The 26,663-nt window shown below is 37.5% G+C and overlaps 1 protein-coding gene across 1 annotated transcript in view; it reads right to left on the bottom strand.

Moving 5' to 3' along the window:
- Nucleotides 1-17,389: 17,389 nt before the first annotated feature.
- Nucleotides 17,390-26,663, bottom strand: part of Dera (deoxyribose-phosphate aldolase) — a 119,220-nt gene continuing 109,946 nt past the window's right edge. The window contains exon 9 of the mRNA XM_047550481.1: nucleotides 17,390-26,461. Coding sequence (XP_047406437.1) covers nucleotides 26,405-26,461 — 57 coding nt within the window. The 3' untranslated portion in view covers nucleotides 17,390-26,404. The remainder of the gene's footprint in view (nucleotides 26,462-26,663) is intronic.

Here is a 26,663-nt window from a genome sequence, read left to right as displayed (position 1 = left end):
AGATTTTATTAAGTGGACAGGCAGAGTGTCTGCTTGCAGGATGAGAGAGAGAAAGAGTGAGAGAGAGAGAGAGAGAGAGAAAGCAAGAGAGTGCACACAAGAGCAAGAGCTAGGGAGAGAGAGAGAAAATGGTGGGGGAACTATTCTTAAGCAGTAGAATTTTGTGGGCTAATAACAACGGACCAATGACTGGCGAGGGGGTTCGGGGGCTAACAATCAGGGTTGTAAAGTGGTGTGGGGGAGGCAGAATAATGGCAACAGCAAAATAGCAGATCTCATGCCAATATTTCCCATGAAACTCATGTGCAAGAAGTCCATTAAATCTCTTGCAGCTAAGAACTGGGGTTTGGGTAGCACCAACAACAGAGTTTGCTCTTTCCTTCTCTCCAAGGATCACATGGTCCCTCATGCCCACTGTTCTTTACAGGGATCCTTGTCTGTATCAGCCTACCGGCCTCTTCTGTGCCTCTGTGCCATCCAAAACCTCAGATAAGTCCTCCAGTCTTGGCAAAAAGGAAATAATGGGCTGAGTTCAGCCTGTATATGATCCACCCTTAGATCCAATGATCTATACAATCTGAGAAAAAAAATTCAGAGTCCTAAAGCACAAATGTGGAGCTTTACTACTCAGCATAGGGCTAGTGAGTGTGTGGGAGGGTGTGGGGCCTGAAGGTCTTGCAGGAAAATTAATCAAATTTTGCTGCACATCATTACCACAAGGAGGAAACTGCTACACTACTTCCTAAGGACACTTGAGTAGGATGCTTGGCCTCCTTGTCTTCAATTTCCTCATCTGTGAAATGGGAATAGAAAGTTTGTAAGTGACTGTGAGGATTATATGATATAATTCACATGTCATACTTAGAAGTCATTGCATTTTATTTATTGATTGTTGTTAGTATCTGGGGTCCACTTCTAACACCTGAAGTTCCAAGAACCTAGAATATCTGATGAGATTCAATGCTAGTCTACACACTTGCATAGTTTACTGGAGATTCTGCATTTCCCACATGAAAAATCTAGGATTCTATTAATTTGGGGGTGAAATTATTTTCACTTTTAAAGGAATGTCATAATTTTAGGTCACTCACATCTTTTCTGTACTCTTTAGGCATAAATTTTAAAAATTGTGTGTGTGTGTGTGTGTGTGTGTGTGTGTGTGTGTGGTGGGAGACCAATGGAAAGTTTTGGATTCCAAGGAGGAATATACAAGAAATCATGAGCCTTGGACAGTATCCTGAGGACAGTTGGCAAACTACTGTAGTGGAACTGGCTAATAAATTAGTCCCAGCAACCAGTTCACTGGCTTTTCCATTTTAATTGACTGGTTGCTTGACCACTGTAGAAATGTTCTTGAATGTAGGCATTATTGAACAAAACAAAGTGCCCCATTAAAATAGATCACAATGAAAGAAATAAGACTCTGCTGGGAACTAGATTTAAATAAACTGCCCCAGCTTGAATAGCGGAGGCTTTCTTTTCAAGTCTTCATTATTTGGAGTTATTTTGTGATTTCAGGGATAGATATAATTTTGTCACCATTCTCTATCACTTGAAACAATGCTTTCCTCCTTTTCTCAGCTTTTGTGTAGGATCTTTGACAATTACTCTAATTCTAGTCATTCCCTAAATCTTTATTATTTCTCTGAAGTCTGATATTAAACACTGTTTTAAGAATTGAGATGATTTCCTACTTTGTCCTATAAAGGGAAAAACTGCTGCTTTTTCTCTTGCTAGATTAGTACTTCAACCCTTCTACCTCCATGAATTAACTTATCATTCACTTTGTACTGCCTTCTCCTTGTCAAAAAAAAAAAAAAAAGGGTAAAAAGCTATTTTTTTTTTTTTGTCCCTTCTCTCTGTACTGTCACTTCAGATTCACAGTTGCTAAGTATTCCAGGAGCCCACCAGAGGGACTTTCTCATGGTGTGATTTGCAAACTTTGAAATAACACCCACCAGCAGAAGCACCATATGCTCTGGAGTTACACAGTAAACTGACAGGAGCATTTCATTTGTCATTTGAAATTCAGAAAATGTCAGCAATTTTCATACCCAGCGATTGCCTAAATGCCTCTCCGGTTAGCAAGGAGTAACATTTACTCTAAATGCACATGAAAATATGAAACTTTATATTGTGATCCTGAGGAATAAAAATAGCAAAGCCAGTATTAAGATCTACACAACTCAGTGAGCATATGGACAGACAGATCAAGTTTCTAAACTTACTTTATACCCCATGTGTACATATCTAGGTGAAAGGTTTTCTCTGTAAGGTTTATGGCATTTGGACTGTTCACATTCTCTAACATTGATGATTCAAATGTACCTTTTTATGATAAAATATAATACCAAAGAATATTTTAATCCATTAAAGGCAAATATAACATGAAACACAAGCTGTTTCCTTTGTGATTAAATTTCATCCAGCTGTACTAGCTACAACAGAGCCAAGAGAGAAAACTACTTGGCAATTCCTCCTAATTAAAGGATGTTAATTACTCCTAAATACTATACAATTTCTATGTTATAAAGGTTCATCTGAATCAATGTTATTGTGGTATTTAAAAAATTAATAATGATTTCAAATCTAATGAGTGCAGCCAAACTACCCATTAGTTCATCCTTTAAAATGATTTCACAATGAAATCTCTGAAGTGGTATTGGAGTAAGACTGGAATGTTCACAGTCCAGCGCATTTTGCCCATCTTTATGTATTAATCACAGTACCTGATGGCGTTTCTTCTTCATACTAAACTCTGATGACATGATAGAAGCAGAAGCAGAGACTGGGAAGAAGAAGAATCCGTGTAAGACTCTCAAGGTTTCCTTTACCAAGTTCATGTTTGGCAGCAAACTTCCCTGCAATAGAGGCCGCTGAGCTCTTCACTGCTGGAATGACTTGCAGATCATGATCCACAGGTTTGTTACCGGCCCCAGCTGTTTTCTTACTTTCCGATGAAATAGTCCTTCAAGGTAAATATTAGTGTTTCTTTTAGCATATGAAGACTTGAGGCTCAGAAATAAAGTAACCGAGTTTTCCCAATGAAGGGGCAGAACTGTACTTGGACCCAGTCTGAGACAGCAACACACAGATTTCATTCCACTGCCCATGCTCTCTGCCACATAAAGGGACTTGTATAAAAACCTCATTTTGCTTTAGTACCCAATGCTCTTTCTTTCCTATCACTTGTACACAAGTCCTACTGTATTTATTTCAGTTCCGACCAGGAGGTGGTTTGTTGTCTTAGTCTGCTTGTGCTGTGCTAAAGCTTGAATGTGGTTTGTCCCCCAAGGGTTCAGGTGCTGGAGGCTTGTTCTCCAGGGTGCTGATGCTGAGGTGGTGGAACATGTAAGAGGTGGGGCCTAGTGGGAGGTGGTTAGGTCATGAGGGCACCATCCTCAGAGAGATTAATGATGGTCTCTCAGGGAGAGTTCTCTCGGGAGCAGGCTATTTTAAAACAAGGTTACCCTACACACTTCAACATATAGTTGCTTCCCTTTCTGCTTCTCTACCATGTTGTGATGCAACTACAAGGCCCTCATCAGAGTCCAAGCAAATAGGGCCACCCAATCTTGGACTTTCAATCTCACGTGTTTCCTTAGACACAGGACTATAACAAAATATCTAAAACTAGATAATTAATACATATTTAAAATTTATTTCTCACAGTTCTGGAGGTTGGTAAGTCCAAGATCAAGGCAGTAACAGATTCAGTATCTGGTAAGGGTTGATTTTCTCTCCTTCCAAGCTAGTGCCCTGTTGCTGCATGTCACCTGGAAGAGTCATTTTGTGCCTCTGAGCCTCAATTTCCTTACCTACAAAATGAATAACAGTGCCTGGTTCCCTTAAGATTATGTTAATTATCAAATGAAATAAGGTATTGGCAAAGTATTTAGAAAAATATAAATTATAATACAAGGCAGGGTGCATCAGTCAAATGTTATGTGGAGATTGACTACAAAGGGAGAGAAATTTGGACTTTCTATAATTCACATTTGATGCTTATTTTAGATGATTAAAATCAATCAAAATTTAGAGTTACATAGCTGAGTTACTACTATACTGAATAGTTATGAGAGTGAAATTTGGGTTCAGATAGTCAGACCAGGGTTCAAATCCAGATTTTTCCAATTTCCACTTATTCAAACTTAGGCTGCTTTACCTGGTCCTCCACCTGTGTCTGATCTGAAAAATGAAAATTAAAGCAACTAACTCCTTTGTAACCACAGTGGGCTTCATGTACATGCAAAATGTGTGAAAGTCACACAAACCTCAGGAGGGCCCTGCACTTGGTTGGATGCTCTGTTGTCACTGACTATCAAAATAATTTTTTTGAATGTGTGTTCTGTAAGTGAAGTCCAACATGAGCATGGAGCATGCACCAAACAGAGACAATAGCACAGTGAGTGAGTCCACCTCAGTCCATTGCTACTCCATTGATGCAGAGCACTAGGGATACCTCATGCCAACAGAATTCCAGTGGGCCTGCCACAGATGTGGGCTCAGTGAGATTTAAAGCAAGCACTAGGTATGTTACATCTATGCTAAGAAGTGGGGCAAGAACTGACCACCTAATAGTCTACTCTTTCCCTTTGAACCAGAAATATTCAAAATAGAGAAAGAAGATAGTTACATTCAAAGAAATATGAACAACTAAGGAAGACTGTTAGATCCTTTCTGACTTTTCTGCTGGTTATATTGAAAATGGTATTAAAGAAAAGGCAAAGACAGAGCAACACTTAATTTCTCTTCTTTTCTATCCTTCCTTACTCATCAGTCCAAAGTGGAGAGCATGAATAGAATGTGTACATCTAAGTCAAATGAAAACACTGAAGTTAGCTTGCACAACACTTGGAAAATGTTAACTACAATTGTTATGATTGTTCCTAAAGTTTTATGCCAGTAAGAGTGTAAAACAGAGGCCACAGAGAGAAGTTAAGAATGCAGAGAGTTCTTCTTTTCCAATTCGTATCCCTTTAATTTCTTTGGTTTGTCTAATTGCTCTGGCTAGAGTCTCAAGGACAAAGTTGAATAGAAGTGGTGAAAGAGGGATCCCTGCCTTGTTCCAGTTTTTAGGGGGAATGCTTTCAGTTTTTCACCATTTAGAATGATATTGGCCATGGGCTTAGCGTAGATGGCCTTTACAATGTTAAGGAATGTTCCCACTACCCCAATTTTTTCTAGTGTTTTGAGCATGAAGCGATGCTGTATTTTATTGAATGCTTTTTCTGCATCTATTGAAATAATCATGTGATTATGTTGATATGGTGAATGACATTTATTGATTTCCGGATGTTGAACCAACCTTGCATCCCTGGGATAAAACCCACTTGATCATGGTGCACTATCTTTTTAATATATTTTTGTATGTGATTTGCTAAAATTTTGTTGAGAATTTTTGCTTCGATGTTCATTAAGGATATTGGTTTGAAATTTTCTTTCCTCGATGTGTCTCTGTCTGGTTTAGGTAACAGGGTGATATTGGCTTCATAGAATGAGTTTGGGAGGGTTCCCTCCTCTTCTATTTCATGGAATACTTTGAAGAGTATTGGAATGAGCTCTTCTTTAAAGGTTTTGTAGAACTCGGCTGAGAACCCACCTGGTCCCGGACTTTTCTTTGTTGGTAGGCTTTTGATGACTTCTTCTATTTCATTACTTGAAATTGATCTATTTAAATTATGTATGTCCTCCTTGTTCAGTTTAGGTAATTCATATGTCTCTAGAAATTTGTTGATGTCTGGGATACAAATTGGAAAAGAAGAACTCAAACTATCCCTGTTCGCTGATGACATGATTATATATTTAGAGGAACCTGGAAATTCCACCAGAAAACTTTTAGAACTCATAAGTGAATTCAGTAAAGTAGCAGGTTACAAGATCAATGCTCATAAATCCAATGCATTTTTATACATAAGTGATGAATCTTCAGAAAGAGAAGTTAGGAAAATTACCCCATTCACAATAGCATCGAAAAAAATAAAATACTTGGGAATCAATCTCACAAAAGAGGTGAAAGACCTCTACAATGAGAACTACAGAACACTAAAGAAAGAAATTAAAGAAAACCTCGGAAGATGGAAAGATCTCCCATGTTCTTGGATAGGCAGAATTAATATTGTCAAAATGGCCATACTACCTAAAGTGCTATACAGATTGAATGCAATTTCATTTAAAATCAGAAATAGAGCAAGCAATTATGAAATTCATCTGGAAGAATAAAAAACCCAGAATAGCTAATGCAATCCTCAATAGAAAGAGTGAAGCAGGGGGTATTGCAATACCAGATCTTCAACTCTAATACAAAGCAATAGTAACAAAAATGGCATGGTATTGGTACCAAAATAGACAGCTAGATCAATCAATGGTACAGAATAGAGGACATGGACACAAACCCAAATAAATACAATTTTCTCATACTAGACAAAGGGGCCAAAAATATGCAATGGAGAAAAGATAGCCTCTTCAACAAATGGTGCTGGGAAAACTGGAAATCCATATGCAACAGAATGAAATTCAACCCCTATCTCTCACCCTGCACAAAACTCAACTCAAAATGGATCAAGGACCTTGGAATCAGACCAGAGACCCTGCATCTTATAGAAGAAAAAGGAGGTCCAAACGTTCAACTTGTTGGCTTAGGATCGGACTTCCTTAATAGGACTCCCATAGCACAAGAAATAAAAGCAAGAATCAACAACTGGGATAGATTCAAACTAAAAAACTTTCTCTCAGCAAAGGAAACTATCAGTAATGTGAAGAGAGAGCCTACAGAGTGGGAGAATATCTTTGCCACTCATACTTCAGATAGAATGCTAATTTCCAGAATCTATAAAGAACTCAAAAAACTCTACACCAAGAATACAAATAATCCAATCAACAAATGGGCTAAGGAAATGAACAGACACTTCACAGAAGATATACAAGCAATCAACAGATAAATGAAAAAAATGTTCAACATCTCTAGTAATAAGAGAAATACAAATCAAAACTACCCTAAGATTCCATCTCACCCCAATTAGAATGGCGATTATCAAGAACACAAGCAACAATAGGTGTTGGCGATGATGTGGGGAAAAAGGTACACTCATACATTGCTGGTGGGGTTGCAAATTAGTGCAGCCACTCTGGAAAGCAGTATAGAGATTCCTCAGAAAGCTTGGAATGGAACCACCATTTGACCCAGCTATCCCACTCCTTGGCCTATACCCAAAGGACTTAAAATCAGCATACTACAGAGATATAGCCACATCAATGTTCACAGCTGCTCAATTCACAATGGCCAGACTGTGGAACCAACCTAGATGGCCTTCAGTAGATGAATGGATAAAGAAACTGTGGCATATATATACAATGGAATATTACTCTGCCATGAAGAATGATAAAATTATGGCATTTGCAGGCAAATGGATGAAATTGGAAAATATCATGCTAAGTGAGATAATCCAATATCAAAAAACTAAAGGACGAATGATCTTGCTGACAAGCGGATGAGGACATATAATGGGGGGTGGGAGATGTTAGCGTTAGGGTTAGGGTTAGGTTTAGGGTTAGGGATAAGGAGGGTGGTAAGAATGAAGGAAGGAAGGACTGTATAGAGGGAAAAGAGGGGTGGGAGGGGTGGGGGGAGGGAAAAAAATAACAGAATGAATTAAACAACATTGCCCTATGTAAATTTACGATTACACAAATGGTATGCCTTGAGTACATGTACAAATAGAGGAACAACATGTATCCCATTTGTTTACAATAAAAAAAAAAGAATGCAGAGAGGAAGTTATGGAGGTAGGAAGGATAGTACAATGAATTAGACATTACCACCCGATGTACATAAATAACTATATGACCAGTGATATTTACATCATGTACAACCAGAAGACTGAGAAATTATACTCCATTATATATGATGTATCAAAGTGCATCCTACTGTCATGTACAACTAATTAAAACAATTTTTTTTAAAAGTGAAGAAAAAAAAAAGTCCATGCTCTGGAGTCAACTGCCTGTTTCTAGGTTAATGTCCACTTGTATCATCCTGGGCAAGTCACTTAACTATGCTGGGGGCCTCAGAAAATCACTGTGTAGACATCTTAGGATTGTTGAAGAGAACTGGTGTGTCTGTGTACCTAGACTAAGGTCAAGAGAATGTGTAGATGTTCATCAAATTTTTGCCACTGGGATTTTTGCTACTGTTTTTGTTGCTGGAATAGAGGGAGAAGAAATGAATGATCTGGAGGAATCAAGGGAGGCTTCTCAGAGGAGGTACAGTTGGGCTATCCCTTTTGAACTTCACATTCATAAGCAAAGCAAATGGAAAGGAGGAGGAGTCTGGCTTGAACGGGCGTGCACTATTAACTGACTTTGATGACCAAGCCAAACTCATGAGAAACAACTCCAAACTTTCAAACAACTTTTGTAAAACAATAAAGGCTAGTGTGTGATATTCTTTATGTGTTGATTTATGCTCTTAGGAAGACCATAAGAAAAAATAAAACTCTTTAAAAAAATAGTTGTCAGAAACAATCCAAGATTCCCCCACTGGAAGACTGCATAAGAGAACCTCTTAGCAGAATAAGATTGCTCCTAATGTGCAGGCACACGCTGGAATCAATCAGCTCTGTGCTGCACTCTTGTCTGTTCATTTTATATAGTTGCCCAGTTTGACAAGAAATCCAGAGAAGGGCTGAGAAGTGTTGTCAGCATAAAGATGGGAGAGAGGTGATGTACTAGGCTAATAAAAGGACTCACAAAGGTCCCTGAAGTCATAAATCCTTCTTGCAGCTTTTAAAATCTGTTTCCTTTGTAGGATTGCTATGATGGAGCATTGACAGAGTGCCCTTTCTATCCTCTCCCTGCACGTTGGAAACTCCGAGCTAAGTGCATGGAGGGAAGACAAAATGAGATATAACTTCCTGCCTGCACTCTTCTCCACTTCCCTCCATGTGGTTATGTTCCAGCCTTGCTGATGGAGAGAAGGGCAGTGCTGACTGGGCCTCCCAATGCCTTCTGCCTGGCCTGACCTGCCCTCCCTGTCAATTCTGATGATTCCCTCCTTCCCACATGAGCTTGGAGAACCACCATGTTCTCTTATTCACTCCTCTGAATCCTGGCACTAATCTTCAGCATTTTTATTAGTTAGGCGGGTTTCTTTTAAATCAATTTCTTCAGGTGAATCTGACATGAGAAGTATTACAAATGATGCACTGCACTTTTTTACTTAAGCCAATACATACACACCATCTAGAAATTCCACATGTTGTGGGGCACAACTTAAGAACAGACTGATCACCACTATTAAAGCCAAATCTAAGAGTCTTTGTTAGCCAGCCAGCTGACTCTCTCACACAATGCCCAAAATGGCTATTGGGAGAACAGCCCGGAGCAAAGGGTCGCAGGGGGTTTTATACCATAAGTAAAGCACGTGGGTACATCAATCATAAATGTCTGTTGCTATGATTCAAAATTATAAACTAACATCATGAGATCTAAAATCATAAGCAGAAGGGGAAGTGGGTCAAAATGACCACAGTTGGGTACAAGTTAAAGAATGGTTACTAACATCTAGACAATTGCTGTTGACATGGTACATTGTCTAAGAAAAATAGGAACCAAAAAGAGAACAATTTTACATTATATAAGAACTGCCATTTTGTGTTGCCAAACATGCTGTGCTAAGCAACTGTTGATGGGTACTGAGGTGGGGTGTCACCATGGGAGAAGCATTTCCTACATGGCATGGAGTCTAAGGGTGAAATGGAGTTTATTTAGTCATTTCCCATATAGCCTGGCCTATGACATTTCCATGGAGTCAAATATGTCAACCTGTCACACACAGGTAGGTCATCTTCCAGCAAGAGTGATGACCGTAGCCAAATAGTCAGGTTGCCTGTTTCTGTTTGTGGTAATCTGTTTTCCCATGCTTGGGAAATGTAAGTTCATTTTTGTCTTAATTCGGGCAAAAGTGAATATTTCAAAGTTTTTGGAGATACATTAAACATGACTGCTCTCCCCTAATAAAGATATAAATAACTAAACTAAAATAAACTTTAAAAAAAAACTAAATTAATTTTCCCTTTCACCATCTATGGTTACTCATAGTTCACCATTAGTGTCCCCAAATGTTTGGGGATCACCAGGAGTCATTTCCTCTCTCAGGAGATGAGTCCCATCCGTAAGTGATGCAGAGTGAAGACAGAAGGAAGCAGAGCTCCAGCTGACCTGCAGGTATTGGGAGCAAGGTATGAACCTTGGCTGCAGATGGAAGCAGAATTCCCTCATCCACAGTGAGTGATTCAATGCAGTACTTACAGCCATAGGGTACATCCACCCTCATGGCTCTATAGCCACTATTTTATACTTTATTTTCCTTACAGAGCTCTAATCTTCATGCCATTCACCAGGTTTGGTACCAAATGACTTTGGGTTATTTTGACAAATTAATATTGCTCTTAGAAGACAATAATCACAGTCACCAAGTCATTAGCCATGGCTCATGGGTATGCTGGGTGCAGCGGGTGTGTCCTTATATGTCTAGGGTGGGACCAGATAACTACTCCAGGTGTCAGGCTGCTCCAGGATTTTTACCTGAAGTAGCCTGTTGCACATTGGGCAGAAGAAAAATCAGGATTATGGTCAAGAAGAGAAGTAAACATTACAGCTAAAACTTTGGGGTTGTTGTCTGAATTATAAAGAGACATTAAGTAATAGATTTAAAAAACAGGAGAATATGGGCTGGGGATGTAGCTCAGTGGTAGAGCCTTTACCTAGCATGCGTGGACACTGGGTTCAATTTCCAGTGCCAATAAAAAAGGTGGGGGGATCAGGAATGGGTACCAAAACACAGGGAGGAAGAGTAAGTACTAGGATTCTATAGCCAAGAAGGGTGTCACAGTTTATAACAATGTATCATATGTTTTATTAAAACTAGAAGGGTTTTAAGTTTCCAAGGACAAAGAAATGAAAATTGTTTAAGGAGATGAAATGCAAATTATCCTGATTCAATCATTTACATACTATGTACATGTATCAAATTATCACACTATACCCCATAAATAAATGTGATTATTTTGTGTCAATAAAAAATTTTAAACTAGGGGATAAGAATCACTTGGGTAGAGCCCTAGAGTAAGAAGAAACCAAGAATAAGGAGCTTAAGACATAAGGGAATAAAATGGTGAGAGAATATTGAAGTATCTTTTTTATGGAGCTGCAGAATCCTGAAGATAGTCATGTGTTCCTAAGGCTCTAAAGGCAACTCCAAAGCAGAATTTCCAAAAATGTTTTTATCAGTGACAAAGTGACATTGAAGTAGGTGTATAACATCCCAAGATGCCTCCTTTGAGGAAGAAAAGTACCTATTTGGGTGTAGGGATTCTGACATGTTTGTTAAACATCAGACATATTACTTTAGAGTGACTCTTTAAATATGCAATATGTTCAGATAGAGGAAAAGCAAACCTGGAACACTGGTGTGTTTTATTTCTTTGTTGCTAGAGGACCTATGCCTGCCTTTGTTGTTTTTCTCAAAACCCAGAGTCTTCTTATTTGAAAATATTTATGTGTGCATGAGAGGATAGATTTTGTGCATTGTTCTTTGAAACTTGTTTTTTGCATTACTGCATTCTCACACATTTTTTTCTATGGGCAGAATGACTCTGTTTTTCTTTATAACCATCAGTGCACAAATCCGCAGGGACTCTACATGGCACAGATCATGAAAACTTTCTTGTTCTGAAAGATTTGGGGGGAGCTATATTAACTTCACATCAGCAGATGAAGAGGCTTGACTTTATTTGAAACTTTTATTGCCCTATAAGGAGAGGTAACTTGGTTTACTAGGATAGAGTCTGGCGACACATCAAGAGATGAGGATTCAAGTGACAAATCTGAATCTCACTGGTTTACTCTGAGATGTGGGCTAAGTTGCTTTGCCTTCTGGAATTTCAGTTTCTTCTCCCAGTGCTTCTTACTCACTTCACAAAGATGTTGTGAATATTAAGTTCAAAGGGCTTAGAGCACTCCTGAAGAAAGACATGCTCCAAGTACAAGGCATTAAGTAATCTGAAAGGCTCCACTTCATGATTATCATATAAATTATCATGAGGATTTTACCTAGGAAGTAGTTATACTTCGTGTTAAATCCAACTAAATAATGGAAGAAAAAAAATGCATGGAAGAGACAGAAACTAACACAATGTCCTAAAGGTGTATGTACAATTATACTTCAACCAGGTGGGAATAAAGTAAATCAATAAGCAAATTGTACCAACTATTTTCCACAGTTGATGTGAATTTTAAATTATAACATCCCCATTTGATCATGGACACCAAGTTTAGCACAGAGGACTAGAATTGAGGGCAAACTGCTCAACATCCTGAGTCATCAAAGAAATACAAATAAAATCAAAATGAGACAACTATATACCCAGTCAAATGGACAAAACTAAAAAGACTGATATTACCAAATGTTGGGGAAGAGATGAAGTAATCAGAACACAGAAAAACTGCTGGTGGGAATGTGAAGTAGCACATCTACTTTGGAAATCAGTGTGGGAGCTTCTCTTGAAGCTAAACAGAGCCCATCCAATGACCCCACAATTCCATTTTCAGGTGCTTAGCCAAGAAAAATAACAAAAAAAAAAAAATTTTTAAAGATTCATACAGGAAAGTGGCTAACTGCTTTAGTCATAAAAATCTTAGACTGAAAATAATCACATCCCCAAGTGAATGGATAAGCATCTTGATACATAAAGGAATACTATTCAACAATAAAAAAGAGCAAATTCTTGATACAGCAACCATATGAATACATCTCACAGACATTATCTTAAATGAAAGAAATTTGAGATAATACATAGGCCAAAAGAAAAATTTTAAATGTATCAATAATCATTCAACTTAAAGACAACTGCTGCTGGACTGGGGTTGTAGCTCAGTGGTAGAGCATTTGCCTAACATGTGTGAGGCACTGGGTTTGAATCTCAGCATATAAATAAAAAAATAAAGGTCCATTGACAACCAAAAAAAAAAAAAAGATAACTGCTACTGGTGAAACATCGGAAAGTAATCTCCCAGAGTTTTTCCTACACTGAAACACATAGGTAAATATATTTCTACCAAACAGGTAAGGTTCATCATGTTACCGTGCCCATGCCTTTCTTCTAAGGTGCTGTATCCTCATCCTCTTGCTGAGGAAAGTAGCTCAGCTCCAAGTGCTTCCTTATATGTAGGTCCCCATTCTCTACACTACATCATAACTCTGTTTCCTCAACCATGACTGATAGTGTTGGGTGAAGTAGCTGGCCAAAGACAACCCAGTCATAGGTGGTCCAGTGGTCTTTGAGTGGCATGGTTCAAATGGAGAAAACAAATATTAACTTGCTTGATAAGGTTTTCTCTGAAGAATTTAAATTAGAAAGGTGAAAAGAGAGAATGCAGTTGGGAAAAGAACCAATATTGGAAGATACAGAGCAAGGCAGGTAGCAAATGCCAGAAAGGGACAGAAACTGAATTCTGCTAAGAGCACAAGAGGAAGGACCAACACTGCTGCCGTGGTGGCGCAGCTAGGCTACACGAACCCCAGAACTACAGTTCCTTGCTTTCCTGTGAAGCCTGATTGCATGGCTTTGGTTGCTTTTAATGTATGGTAATAATAAAGTCCCAACACTGGATATTAGCCTGGTTTCTGCTCTCTATAACCAGAAAAGTTCAATGTGATAGACTAATATAATCATTTTATAATCATACATGTTCTTATTATTATAAGCATTTTTTCTATATTGAACACAATATTATAAACTTCTTTCCACATCTGAAAAATCACCTCTATATCCTCATTCTTGTATTCACATGCCACTATTTTACCAGTTCCCTATTACTATATTATCGTTAGGGTTTCTTGGGGAAATTCCAAGTGGGCTTGAAAATTCTGGTGCCAACAAAGCAATTTTTTTTTCTTCTTTTGGGAACAAATCTAATATTGTTAAGAGTCACCATGCTGTTATACCTTGAGAAACCTGCACATTCACACTATTGGAAATGAGTCACATCTGTGAATCTTTTTATTAGACCCTATTAATTTATAAACCATGTTACTTTTTAATTTCAATGTGTCTTTATAATTTTTGTGAAAAATTCATTTTTATAACCAAATATGGCAATAGGAAGATATAATAGAGTTTTGTTGTAGTTTGAAATTTTGTCCCAGGAAGGGTAGCCCAATCAAATCTGCAGACTTGCAGTTGTGTAGCAATTAATTTCTCCATCCCTGCTGCCTCCTGGGTCTTTGGGAAAACAATACCAACTCCAGAATCTGAACCTTATGGATTTTAAATACTTTCACCTTCAGACAAATGGCTAATGGTAGAGTGGGTAAGTTTGGAATATTATTTGGGTGCTGAATTTGATAAAGAATAAAGGGCACAGTGGATCCTTTGGCCAGCCTGTTTCTTGAAATGTTGAATTCTCCATCTTATTATAATTAAAAGTATCAAGTCACAGCCTGGTTCACAGGCTGATTCAATGATTTCCACAATGAACAAAATTTTAAACATGGGCCCTAAGGTTGTTTTCTACTTTTTAATTTTTATAAACACTACTGTAATAGGTATTCATATATACTATTTATATCTTTGACATCTGTCCAACTTTTCCTTAGGATAATTCCTAAATGTGCAACTCTTTAAGTCAGAGTATGCACTTACAGTGCCTTGGTACACATTGCCAAAAACCCTTCTTAAAGGCTATACCAATTCCTACTTCTGTGGTGAAACAGAATAACACTTACTTTCCACTTCACTGCCAACACCAGGCATGGCCAGTTTCTATAACTTTTGAAGAATTGGGTACCAATATGAATTGTGCTGATTCTATGAAGCCTCAAATATCTCCCCACTATTATAGCCATCCTCAAACTTTTTAGTATCAGGACCTCTTAACAAAAGAGCTTTTGTTCATATGGGTTATATTTGCTAATATTTAATTTATGATAAACTAATTTTATATAAATGTATACAAAGAAATTACTTATCTACTGCCTGTTAAGACAAATAATTTTTTAATGAAAGATACCTATTCAAAGAAAAAAAAAACCTACCAGTAAAGCATGTGGCATTGCATTACACCTTTAGTAACAGGCTTAAAGGAAGACATTCTGTTATGAAAGAAGCTGAAAAGACTTATCTACTTCTGCATTCAATCTTCTGTAATTGTATAGCTTCTAGAAAACCCCCCGATACACTCATCAGAGCAAGAATAAATTAATAATAATAATAATATCCTGGTATTATTTGAAAATAGTTTTGGCTTTATGAATCTCTTGGAAGGTTACTATATCCCCTAGAGGTGTCTGGACTTTAGGAACAATAAAATCCAAGAGTGATGTCTAATTCTTAGGTATGTCACATATAAATTCCTTCATAATTCAACCCTAAATCTTCCTTGGTTATCCTTTCTGACATATTTCCTCTTAAAGCCATTCCAAATTCTGATTCCTTCTGAAATACATTATAAATTTTCAGTTCTACATACTTCTACACATATATTATGTCTTCCAAAATGCCTGTCCCATAGAGATTAGGATTTGAGGGGCAACCCAATTAAAAAAACAACCTCCAAATTCTTACTAAACTGAGGTAGAACAAAAGAAACACACAGGGAGAGAACCCAGTATCACTTCAATTGCCACAGAGTTGATTCTGAAGAATGGAGCCTACTGTACGGCAACAATAGGTTTCTTAACATTCTACCCCTGAATGTCCACTGACACACCTGCCTGGGTGCGGGCAGCACTAGACTCCCCAGATACAATTAAATTTTTTTAATGGATAAAGGGCTCATTCCTAAGAGGAGGAAGGAGGAAAGACTTAAGCCACAAGCAAATACCCAGCTCCTTATCCTTCTAATCTCATAGCCCTGAACAAGGTAAAACATTCCATCTTTCTTGACAGGGAGGACTGAAGAGGAAAAAAAAGGAAGCAGGAGTGGTACACTCAGAACTTCCCTTCACAGAAAACAGGAAGGCGGATAAAGTCTGTCTTCTACCCAACACCCGCCCCACAGCACAGCCCACATCTCCACCTGAAAAATCCCTACTCATTCTCAAGCATCACCTCCTGAATAAAACTTCACTTATCTTCCTAATATATTCTCCCCTCTGTCACGTGGTATTTTTTACATAGAACAAATTCGAGTGATATTAAGATATTATATACAGAGCACCAAGGATATAAATACAAATAAGATGTTATATCCACCGTCAAAAAATAGGGGAAAAGATATCTAACAGCATCTCTGATACAGTTCTCAGCCTTTATTCCTGACATTTTTTTCTTCCAACAAATTTAGAAGCACCAGGCACAAAGACATCCTTATTTCACTACATAATAATTTACACATGTCATTGCACCATCTGAAATCTGTCTGCATCATTTGACCCTCACAAATCTACCCAACTTTTACCCTGCCCCTGAAATCTTTGCAAATTACCCTCATTTTCTATCTAGATCTTGCCAGACCAATGCCATCAATAATTATCCCCTAAACCTAACAATTTATGTTTTATTCTTACTATTTTCCTCCTAGCTTTATTCTTGGGTGGATGCCTTTCTGCGTTTTGTATTTATAGCCATAATGATAGAAAACTGTAGTGTCACAGTTCATTCTTTAAGGATTTGGAAATAACACGGACTGAATTCCAGACCCTAAGACCATTGGTAAACATAATAGAACTTTGTATAGCATGTTTAACCTAATGGAAGGCACTGCTTTGTCCCTAAGCAGCTCATTACAGAGGTTCCACTGCACTGCTATTTCCCCCCATCTCCACAGCAGCCCACAAACTGCATGAGAACATGGTCACTGGCTAGATGGCTACATTCAATGACTTTGGGGTGTATTCTTACTCACCTGAAATTCTTGAAAGAATGGCATGAAGGTATTTTCCCAGAGTGCCGAGTCCACAGTCTGGGATATTCATGAGAAGCACAGGCACTGGAGCTAGAGCAATTAATTGACCTCAGATCATGGCATGTGTGGCCTTAAGACAAATCACTAATTTCTCCATGCCTTCATCCATCGATACATCTATAAAATGTTAACAATCATGCCTATTTCATAGATTTGTTGGAAGATCAAACAGTTAATATAGATTAGGCACATAGCACAGTGCCCACCACATACTAAATGTACAATAAATTATCAGTTACTACTTACCCAATATAGGCATGAGGAATTCTGAACCGACCATAACTTGAGATGCACATTTAGTAGGCACACAGGAAACACTGGAGACTGTTCTTAGGTTTGAGTTTAATCCAAAGGTTTATCCAAACCTTTTTAACACAGTCTCATCAAAACAAAAGGTTTTTCAAATTATAAAGGCAGTTAGTATTTTTTGAAAGCTAATTCTCAGCATAAATATTGAATCTACCAACTGAAATCCTATTATAAGACCATGTTTACATAATTCTATTATATCCAAAAATATTCATATGCACTTTTTAAAGCTCAAACCAAGCATTTATACAACTATAATCTCCCTCCTTTGCAAAACCTTGCTCCAGGTGTGTCAAATGTTTGAATTAGTCCACCAGATACAGACAGCGACTACAGTTTAAAGGACATAATCTAATAACATATTAAGTAGTTCCATAAAGCTTGGAAAGTGAAACTGACTTTCAACCATGGAATGGCTTACACAGTGAGTAAATTTGGCACATTAGCTCTTAAGTCATTTTAAAAGCATTAAAACAGATTTCAAAGATTTCAAACATACAATTATTTTTGCTGCCACTCAAAACATGAAATAAACATCACTTAAAAAAAGATATGTGCTTTTTTTGTCTATCAAAACAAACAGCTTAATGAATAAAAATTGTTTTCCCAAACTGTTTTTCATACATTTGCAACTCATCCAGCAAGTTTCAGCATCTGAAAATGTACCATTTCCCTATCCCACCTCCAAAGTTAAAATATATCGAAGTTGAGCTATTTTATGAAAAACTGCTATTTGGAACTTAGGTCCCTAGCAATGCTGTATTTTGGACTACCTATATGCCCCCTTGGTCTATATGCTTAATTTGTGGACTGGTCTCATTTTATAATTGGCTGTATTTATCCATAGCAAAAATTATCTTTTAAATCATCATGTAAATCTGGAGCATCCATTCTCTGTAAGATGCTGTGCAGGATATTGTAGTGGGGTCAAATCTGTTTATGACAAGCTTGCCCTTCAGAGTTTCCACTCAAGGGGGTCCAAAAAAAATGTAGACAAACTAAATGCAAGACTGTCTATCTGCCCCTGTGCCAAGTTCCAGGTATAGTGTGCTATTGTGAAGGAAGAATACAGAGATCAACCAGATCTCTGACCTAGACCACCCCTGCTTCACTTGTTTGCCACTGGCCCCCAAGTCCTTAGTCTGCAATTTCCTAGTTAAGTCTGGATCCCTATATCCATCCCAGACTGGTGTCTTTGCTGTACTGAGAGCCTTTTAGTGACAGATTTCTCTCCACTTGACTTTTTAAGTCCCAGACTTGCAAAGCTACAGGTTAGAGATCCTTCTACCAGCTCTGCTTTGTAAAATTGACACTACATAGCATAAACCCCACCCCACCCTTTGCATCCTCCTGCTCCTGCAACCTGCCTGCCATAGAAAGAGACTCAGAAAAAGACAAAATGCAAAAATAATTTTATTGTAAGAATGATAGAAATCCATTTTTACAGTAAGTCAGAAAAGTGAGAAATGGCTTCTGATCTGAACCTTCTTTTCTGATGTTGCTTAGTGATGAATGAGTTTAAAGGGTGCCCAGTAGGTAGAACTGGAACAGAAAGCACATGTTCATGCATATAAAAAGATTAGACTTGTATTGCTCAAATAAGTCTATTTTTAAACGTCTGATTTTCCAGCTTTGTAGAGAATAACTGGAATTTTTGCACAGTTTCTACATGCCAGGCGCTTCCCAGAATCAGTTTTATTTATTATTCCCCTCCACATTCCAATGGGGAAGATAAGTTTTATCTGAGGGTGAGATACTGAATAATAACAGATGCCTCAGGCATTGCAGCTTCAGCCCCCATTTCTTAGCACTTTCGGTTTTAGAGTTACTGTTGCTTCTACTATTTCAAAGTGAATTAGAATTTATATTCATTCCAAACTTAACAACTCTTCCATTCAAATGTAACACTTAATGCAAATTCCAACTCCTTAGCCTCAGACCAAGGCTGTAGATCAAAGTAGGTGGCACAAACCAGGAAGATGAACCTAGATCTTCTACAAATAGGTCCATGGGCTGACACCAGACATTGTTCAGGGTCCAGTCTGGCATCCAAAAGGAGGAGAGGTGAAGATAAAAGAAAAATCATACAGCAAACCGTATTTGCAGGAAGCATCCTGTTGTTGAGGAAGGGCCACAGAAGAGAATGGCACCATGAGTAACCCTAAATCTGTTCATCTCCAGTCCCTAGGGAAAGTGAAGGCCCAAAGAAACAAATACTCATTTCTGAGTCATAAGGAACTTAAATGTCTGCAAATAACAAGAATTTCCACTAGGCATAGGCATGACATATCTCCACAAAACTTCTTGTCTGTAGTGGGTCCAGAAAAAACTGACCTCATTAAAAAATGAGCACCTATGCAAAACTACTATGAGAAAATATGAGAATAAATAAATGAGGAAAAAATGGAAAAAAGATTACTTGCCAGGAAAGACATTTGCATGGAATAGATAAAAATTTAAACCAAAGATATTGCCATCAACTTAAAAACAAACAAAAACCCAAACAAAGCTACCTTATCCATAAAGCAAGAGTTTATATCAAATATACAAGGGCTCAGGGAAGACACTGCAAGACAATAAGAAATGAACATGATGTGATAGAGCCCAGGAAACAAATATTAAATTGGCAGTAACCAGACTGTGGTGGAAATATGGAAATAACAAGGATGACAGGAATGGAAAAAAGAGTGCAAAATGAAGTAGAAAAAATAATTCAAAAGAACTGGAGAAAATAATAGCTAGAAAGGACAGATAAAAAGATTTTGTATTTAATAACCAGCATCCTGAAGAAGAGGTTAAAAAATCGTAAGAAAACAGGAAAAAGATCAAAGGTATACTTCAAAGTAACTTTTCAAAAATATAAGTCATGAATCTATAGACTTGAGAAGGCATGCTGAAACCCAGGAAAAATTGACACAAAACATTCAACTTTGATTCATGTTTTAGTAAAGTTACTAAAATTAAGAGAAAAATCAGTTGTGCACTGCAGCACAAAGTTTAATGCTACTCTTCACAACAGTGTTCAAAGTTCAAAGACAATGGGACGAAGTTCTCAGGGAAATGAAGGGTGTGATCTAAGAACTGTATAAGGCTAGTCATAAAGTGTAGGGACAGTAAACATTTTTGAACTTGGAAAAATGGAGGGAATATAGTCCCCACACCCTTCTTGAAGAAACTATTAGAGGCCAAACTCTGAAAATCAAAGAGATCAATGGGGAGAAATGGTCATGAGTATTGACTTCATCTAGCTTTAGGACTAAGAATAAACAAGTGTGAAGATTATGGTCACAGAACAGAACTTAAATGTTATAAGCTCCAACAATATAGAAATAACACAGAAAAGGTTTGGAGTCAAAAAGGACAAAGTGTGGGTGGGTAAGTAGACTTTCTCATCTAATAGAACAGAGAACAGAAAGATTATTAAAGCTAATAAACCACATATTAGGGCTATAAGAATATTTCAAAGTCTAAAAATATCATAAAAATTATATAATCAGAGTCAGATGAGTTTAGGTGAAAGATGAGGGAAGGAATTAGAAAAACTAGTCATTACTCTTAGTAAGAAGTCAACAGACTCAGCAGACAGCCATCTAAACAGAACTTTAAGTATTTAGAGGAAAAGCCACTAAATGTTGCTAGTGAGAGAATAAAACTCCATAAAACTTCTCTGCATCTATTTGTATGAGACCAAGAGGGGAGACTTTGCAGAGGTCATCTTTGGAGACTAATTGAAAATGCAAATACAACTAAAGGACATTGAGTCCTTTCCTACGAAAAAGTATAATACATCTTTTCTCCAGCTCCATTTTGTTATATTGTAGTTGACAACTGTCATGATCCCTTGACCGTCAAACATCTTTTGAGTACTGTATGCTGTACCCAAGGCAGCCTTGATTTGCTTTCTTAGCTGACAACAAGAGCAGAAACACATGACCAAGGCCCTAAGAGTCAGACTGCCGGGGAACTTGATACCTAACAGAGCAACGTGAAGAATCCACCTTTCACACTGTAATAAATACAGTTTTCTGGGGCAAAGGCAGAGGTTCACATAACAAGTTCCAGTAACATTTTAAATGAGTCTTCACTGCTACCATTTTAAAGAGTGGTTTGGACATGTTCAGAGCTGGCTGCACCTACATTCAACCATCTGGTCTTCCCAGATATCCTGTAAAATACTCAACAAGCTTTGAAAAGTAAGTATCTTTTCTGCTTATCCTAGAAAGACTTCTGTTGTCTATAAACTGAACTTAACTATGTATAATACTGGCAGAGTACACAATGAAAAGACAAAAGATGATTTCAAACATTTTTCAGTGTTGAAAATGCCAAGGAACTAATATTTTCATTAGCTCTAGAGATCATCTACTCAGATCCTTCATACTAAAGAGCCAAGTATCTCTGAACATACCTTTCCCTAGAACATCTTACCCATTCCAGATGGAAGTTAAACCATGGGCTCCGTTAAAATAGGTCTTGATTTTAAGTACATTATTATATTTGAATCATCGAAAGTTAAAGTGTTCCAAAGTGATAAAATCAAACACACTTGAATGTTGGTTAGCTGAAATCCTTTGGAGATTTTATGGATGATTCTAAATTTGTCTAAGGCATTTATTCTAGGCTCCAATACTTGTTTTTAAGCTCAAAGTAAAATCAAATTCATTGCCTACTGTGAAAGGATTATTAAGGGGTAATGTCATTTCCATCACTCCTCCTATTCTTGGTTAGGAAAAGCCAAAAAATATGTATATTTATCCTGGAGTTTCATGGTAAAAAAGTACTACAGCTGGTGGGCTTTACTGCTTAATGAATGCATTATTCTGGAACCTACAGCTCAGTAAGCTGATTTCATGTCCAGTGGTCTGAAAAGTGTGGCTCTTGGACAGCATTGACAACACAGGGCACTTGGAAATAGATTCTCAGGCCCAGCCAAACTGCTGATTAGAAATTCTTCCGGCAGGACCTAGAATGCTGTTTTATAAAGCTCTCTCTTAATTCTGATGTATATTGAAGTTTGAGGGCCACTTTCTTTGGCAGAATACCAAAACTACTGCAAAGGAGAATCATTTTGGAGACGCGAACAGCAAGATGCACCTTAACACATTTCAGAGCACTGGAGTTCTTCCCCAGAACTAACCTAACGTTGTGTGTGGCCTGAATTTATTTCTTCTTCTAAGGAAGTATGGAACTCTTGCTCACTAAATTCTAATACAGGTATAACTTCCTGGGATAGTGGATTAGATATTAAGTACCTTCCAATCTTCTCCTGAAGCTTAATTATCCCAATTCCTTTTATCTTTATATCACCTTTTAAAACTATTCATCATCCTTATCCACTTCCAGAATAAAATATAGTTATTTTGAAAACGTTCCCTGACATCAAATCAGAGAAACCAATGACATAAAATCTAGGCTTCCAATAATCTTTCCATATTTTATAATACAAGTTGTACTTTTTAAATAAAAAACAAAATTTTGGTCTGTCCTTTCTAGATCTTCTGACTCCTTCTCATTCCTGTTTTTTCCTTAAAAAGTTTTAGTTCATTATAAGGTCACTGAGTATTTCACATATATTGCATTAAACATTCTGATCCTCATTTGCCCTATTAAATAAGAATTGACCAGATGGATATTCCTCTACTCTCTCTCCTGAGCAGGTTTTAGTTAATTAAAAATGATTATTTTTACTACATATTTTATATATCAGCCAGATGTTACCTGTGGCCATTTCTAGAAAGGATCACTTGGTGGTTGTTATAAAATACATATTTTCCTTTGGGAGAAAAGACTCCTGAGTACCATCAGGAAAATAAATGTAGAAATTGACTTCACCTCATACATTTTTCCTAGTGCCAAAATGGGCCAAACATTTCATTCTCTTTAAGGTAAGATCTATTCAAATTCTTCCTAATTCTTTAAATCTCTGCACTCTGGCCCATTTGTTTTGTCAAAAAAAGAATTGTCAGGTTGATGCAAGAAAAATCAATGTTGGCTTTCCTCTGCACTCTTAAGTTGATTTTTCTGAAGAAACTGATTTGGTTTCTCTAAATTTGGCTTATCTAAGGCGTCTCTGCATAACACAAAGTGTTCTGCTTGATCAGGACAGGGACTGTGCCATGAAAGCGTGTGGACACACTTTCAGGTATCTGGGACAGTTCTCACTTCTGCATAGGTCTCCTTCAAAGCTATTTCACATGTGAACTAACTCATCTCATCTTCTCATTTATGTTGAAATACTTCAGAGAGAGGCAAGGAATGTGTAAATTTTAAAACTGTCCTGAGTTCACAAGTCAGTTTCTCCCCATGTGTACACAAATAAGAATCCAAGAGTCTCCTTTTTTTCCTCCTAAAATCAAAACTCAACTTTTTAAAAAAATTCAGAATGAGAAATCACCCCAAATTATGAAATTCTAACAAATGAAATCAATCACATCATAACTTGGGTGAGGGGGAGATGGCTGGTCTTCTCCAAAATGCCATTTGGAAGATTCCTAGGGACAAAAGTAGGTCTCAAACTGAACTACACATGCTGACAAGCAAAAGAACATATGACAGGGTGTAAAAAAACCAGCAAGAAATTTTCAATTGCAAAGACTGGCTGTGTCTTGTAAAATATTTCATCCTCTGGTGCGGATGTGGGTTCTAACCTCAGCTCTGAACTTCCATATGACCTTGCCCAAGTGACTTCTTCACTGAGTTTCTCTTCCCATGTAAAAAAAATGACAGGGATGAACTAGATATTCTCTACAGTTCATTTAAGGCCCAACTTATGTGATTGATTAAAAAAACAACTTTAGGGCCTACTATGCTTTATTGAACAATTCCAACAATGGGGGGATACTTCTTTTAACTTAGAATCTTTAAATACAGAACACAATGATTCATTTTGATTGCATAAAGCATCTGCTACTAATGTTCTGAAGTACACAAATCTGCTTGTAGTAAATCACAGTCACCTCAAAAATGACCTCTTCCTCTTATGTTTTCATAGCAATCAACATTAAATATGGTGTTTCCATTAAAGTCATCTGTATTACATCTGATTTCAAGAGCCAGGTAAGAAGGGGCAGACATTCCTGATGAAGAGCCCCACAGTCCTTGGAATAAATTGTCCCTCAAAATGTAACATTACTTACCATTACAGGCCATGCTCATCAGCCTCTAATAGGTTTGAGGGATTCACCAGTCTTAATTTCCTATGTGCATCTATAATTGTCCATAGAGGTCAATTTCAGTGGATGCCTCATATAAATTAAAATTGAAGATAATGATGCCTGTTCACTTGATCAACTAAAATGACCAGCTGGGTTTAATGGGAGGAAAACAGAAACCCCAGTGAAATTAGAACAGCTTCAAAGGTGATAGAAAGTAATTATTTTTCTGTAATGTTTCTTCTCCAAAGGTGACTGGCCATTGCACAGGTGGGCACCTGGGCCAGCATATTATGAAGCTGAAGATGGCATTCTGAGCCACGGACCATGTCCAAAGGCACAAGTCAAGAGTCAGCATTCTGCTAAGGCACTGGAGGAAAGCAAGATTTCTTTTCCATTCTTATTTTAGTCCTTTCCTTTAGTGAAGAAAGATGCTTGGAGGGACTTGCTTAATTGACTCCCAAGAGGCAAATTCTAATTTAGATTGGTACAAAGTGTTTTCTCTTTCTAGCCATAAAATGTTTTCTTGGATTATTCTAATTATCCTTGGGGTAGTATAATTTTAGGTCTGAAAACCTTGATATCACCTGCCCTAACCCCTTTATTTCACAGATGAAGAAACAGAGGTGAAGAGATGTGAACAGATTAGGCCAAGGTCCCAAAGAGAGACAAACAGAGGTTTAACTGGAACCTGGCAGATGAGAGGAGACTAAAGCAGGCTACCAGTCCGGGATTTTTGCTTATGAGTAACTGGACCATTGTTCAGGGAAGGAAAAAAGACTTGATGTAAATCACCATTTAAGGAAACTTAGGTTCTATAATGTGGTAGAGATGCTAGCAAGCAACAAGGCTGGAGGTGGGAGGAAGGGAGACAGAGGACATTGGAGCTGGCAGAGCATGAGGCCGATCACCACTCCCTGGAGCTCAGTGGGCTCTGTTCCTGTGCATCCAGCTGTGTGACAGCCACACATGGAGACTGCATAGACTAGCAGCCTGCATGCCCACCTGGGCTTGATTCTTGACTCTGCTAACTTTGAGCAACCTTTGGCAGGTTGCTTAAGTTCTGGTCCCAGTCCCTTATCTGCCTAAAAGGATGATAATATCAGTACTTACTACTGAAAGGATTACAAAACTTTACTGTACTTATCTTAGCATTATAATGATTAAATAAGGATTAAATAAATTCATATAGGTAAAGAGCTTAGTACACAGTAAGTGCCATATTAGTGTTTGCTGCTTTCTGAACCCTATTCACTTCACCAGAAAACCTTAAGAGTTACATTCACTCACAATGTACTAAGGTGCTTTGTCTGATATATAAAACAAAGGAATCTACTAAAGATATTCAGAAAGTCACCGATAAAACCTCTTTATATGTTTCATGAATTAATTTTTTAATATGTAAACTGGTTTTTTAAAAAAGAAACAACCACAGGGAGTTTTTATTTAAAAAATTCAATGATATTCATAGTTCCATAAAATGATGTCAGAAACTTCATTAGTAAAACTAGTAATAAAAGAGCACGTTCATTGCAAAAACTGATGGGTTTTCATGACGGAAAGTTACTGCCAAATCAGTAGCTCCTAAAGTCCTTACAGCAGCAGCTCAGCAATGTTGCTTTTTTCTTTTTTTCTTTTCTTTTTTCTGGAGCACATGTGGGCAGTTTAACTTTTTCTTCCCCCCTTAGAATTTGATGTTGTCCAAGTTATCATTAACATTTTACTCAGAATTTTTAGGGTAAAAAACTCACAAAATTAATAGTGTAGATCATCTGGTAATTAAGACCATTTCAGACATGCCTGAAATGAGTACCACATGTGGATTAGTTTGCTTTTTCATTCATCCTCTAAGACCAGTGAACATCTTAGGGGAAAAAAATCAGTTACCTATTCCCCTATTTTTCAATAGTTTTAGCAATTAGGCAGAAAAAAGACTTTAAACACTGTTGCAAATAACTTTTCTGGGTCAGGTTGCCAATTTAAGACATTGGGAGATCATGATATGCCGCATATCTGCCAGTCACATGATGGTAAATCTGTAAGGTAAATCAGAGTTCAGTTCATTAGTAATTCTTATAAAATCATAAATCTAATATAATAATTATGCTATCACATAATAATGAATACATTCCAGCAGACTCTGCCCAACCTACTTTAGGTGGAGATCTGCTTGGAAGAAAGTAGAGGTTTGGGTATGATGAGGCAAATTAGATGAGTTTTCATCTCTAGTTTTCAATT

The sequence above is a fragment of the Sciurus carolinensis genome, chromosome 4, assembly GCF_902686445.1.
Source record: "Sciurus carolinensis chromosome 4, mSciCar1.2, whole genome shotgun sequence".
NCBI lineage: Eukaryota > Metazoa > Chordata > Mammalia > Rodentia > Sciuridae > Sciurus > Sciurus carolinensis.
The sequence above is the reverse complement of the archived record's forward strand: the minus strand, read 5'-3'. Positions and strand labels throughout refer to the sequence as shown.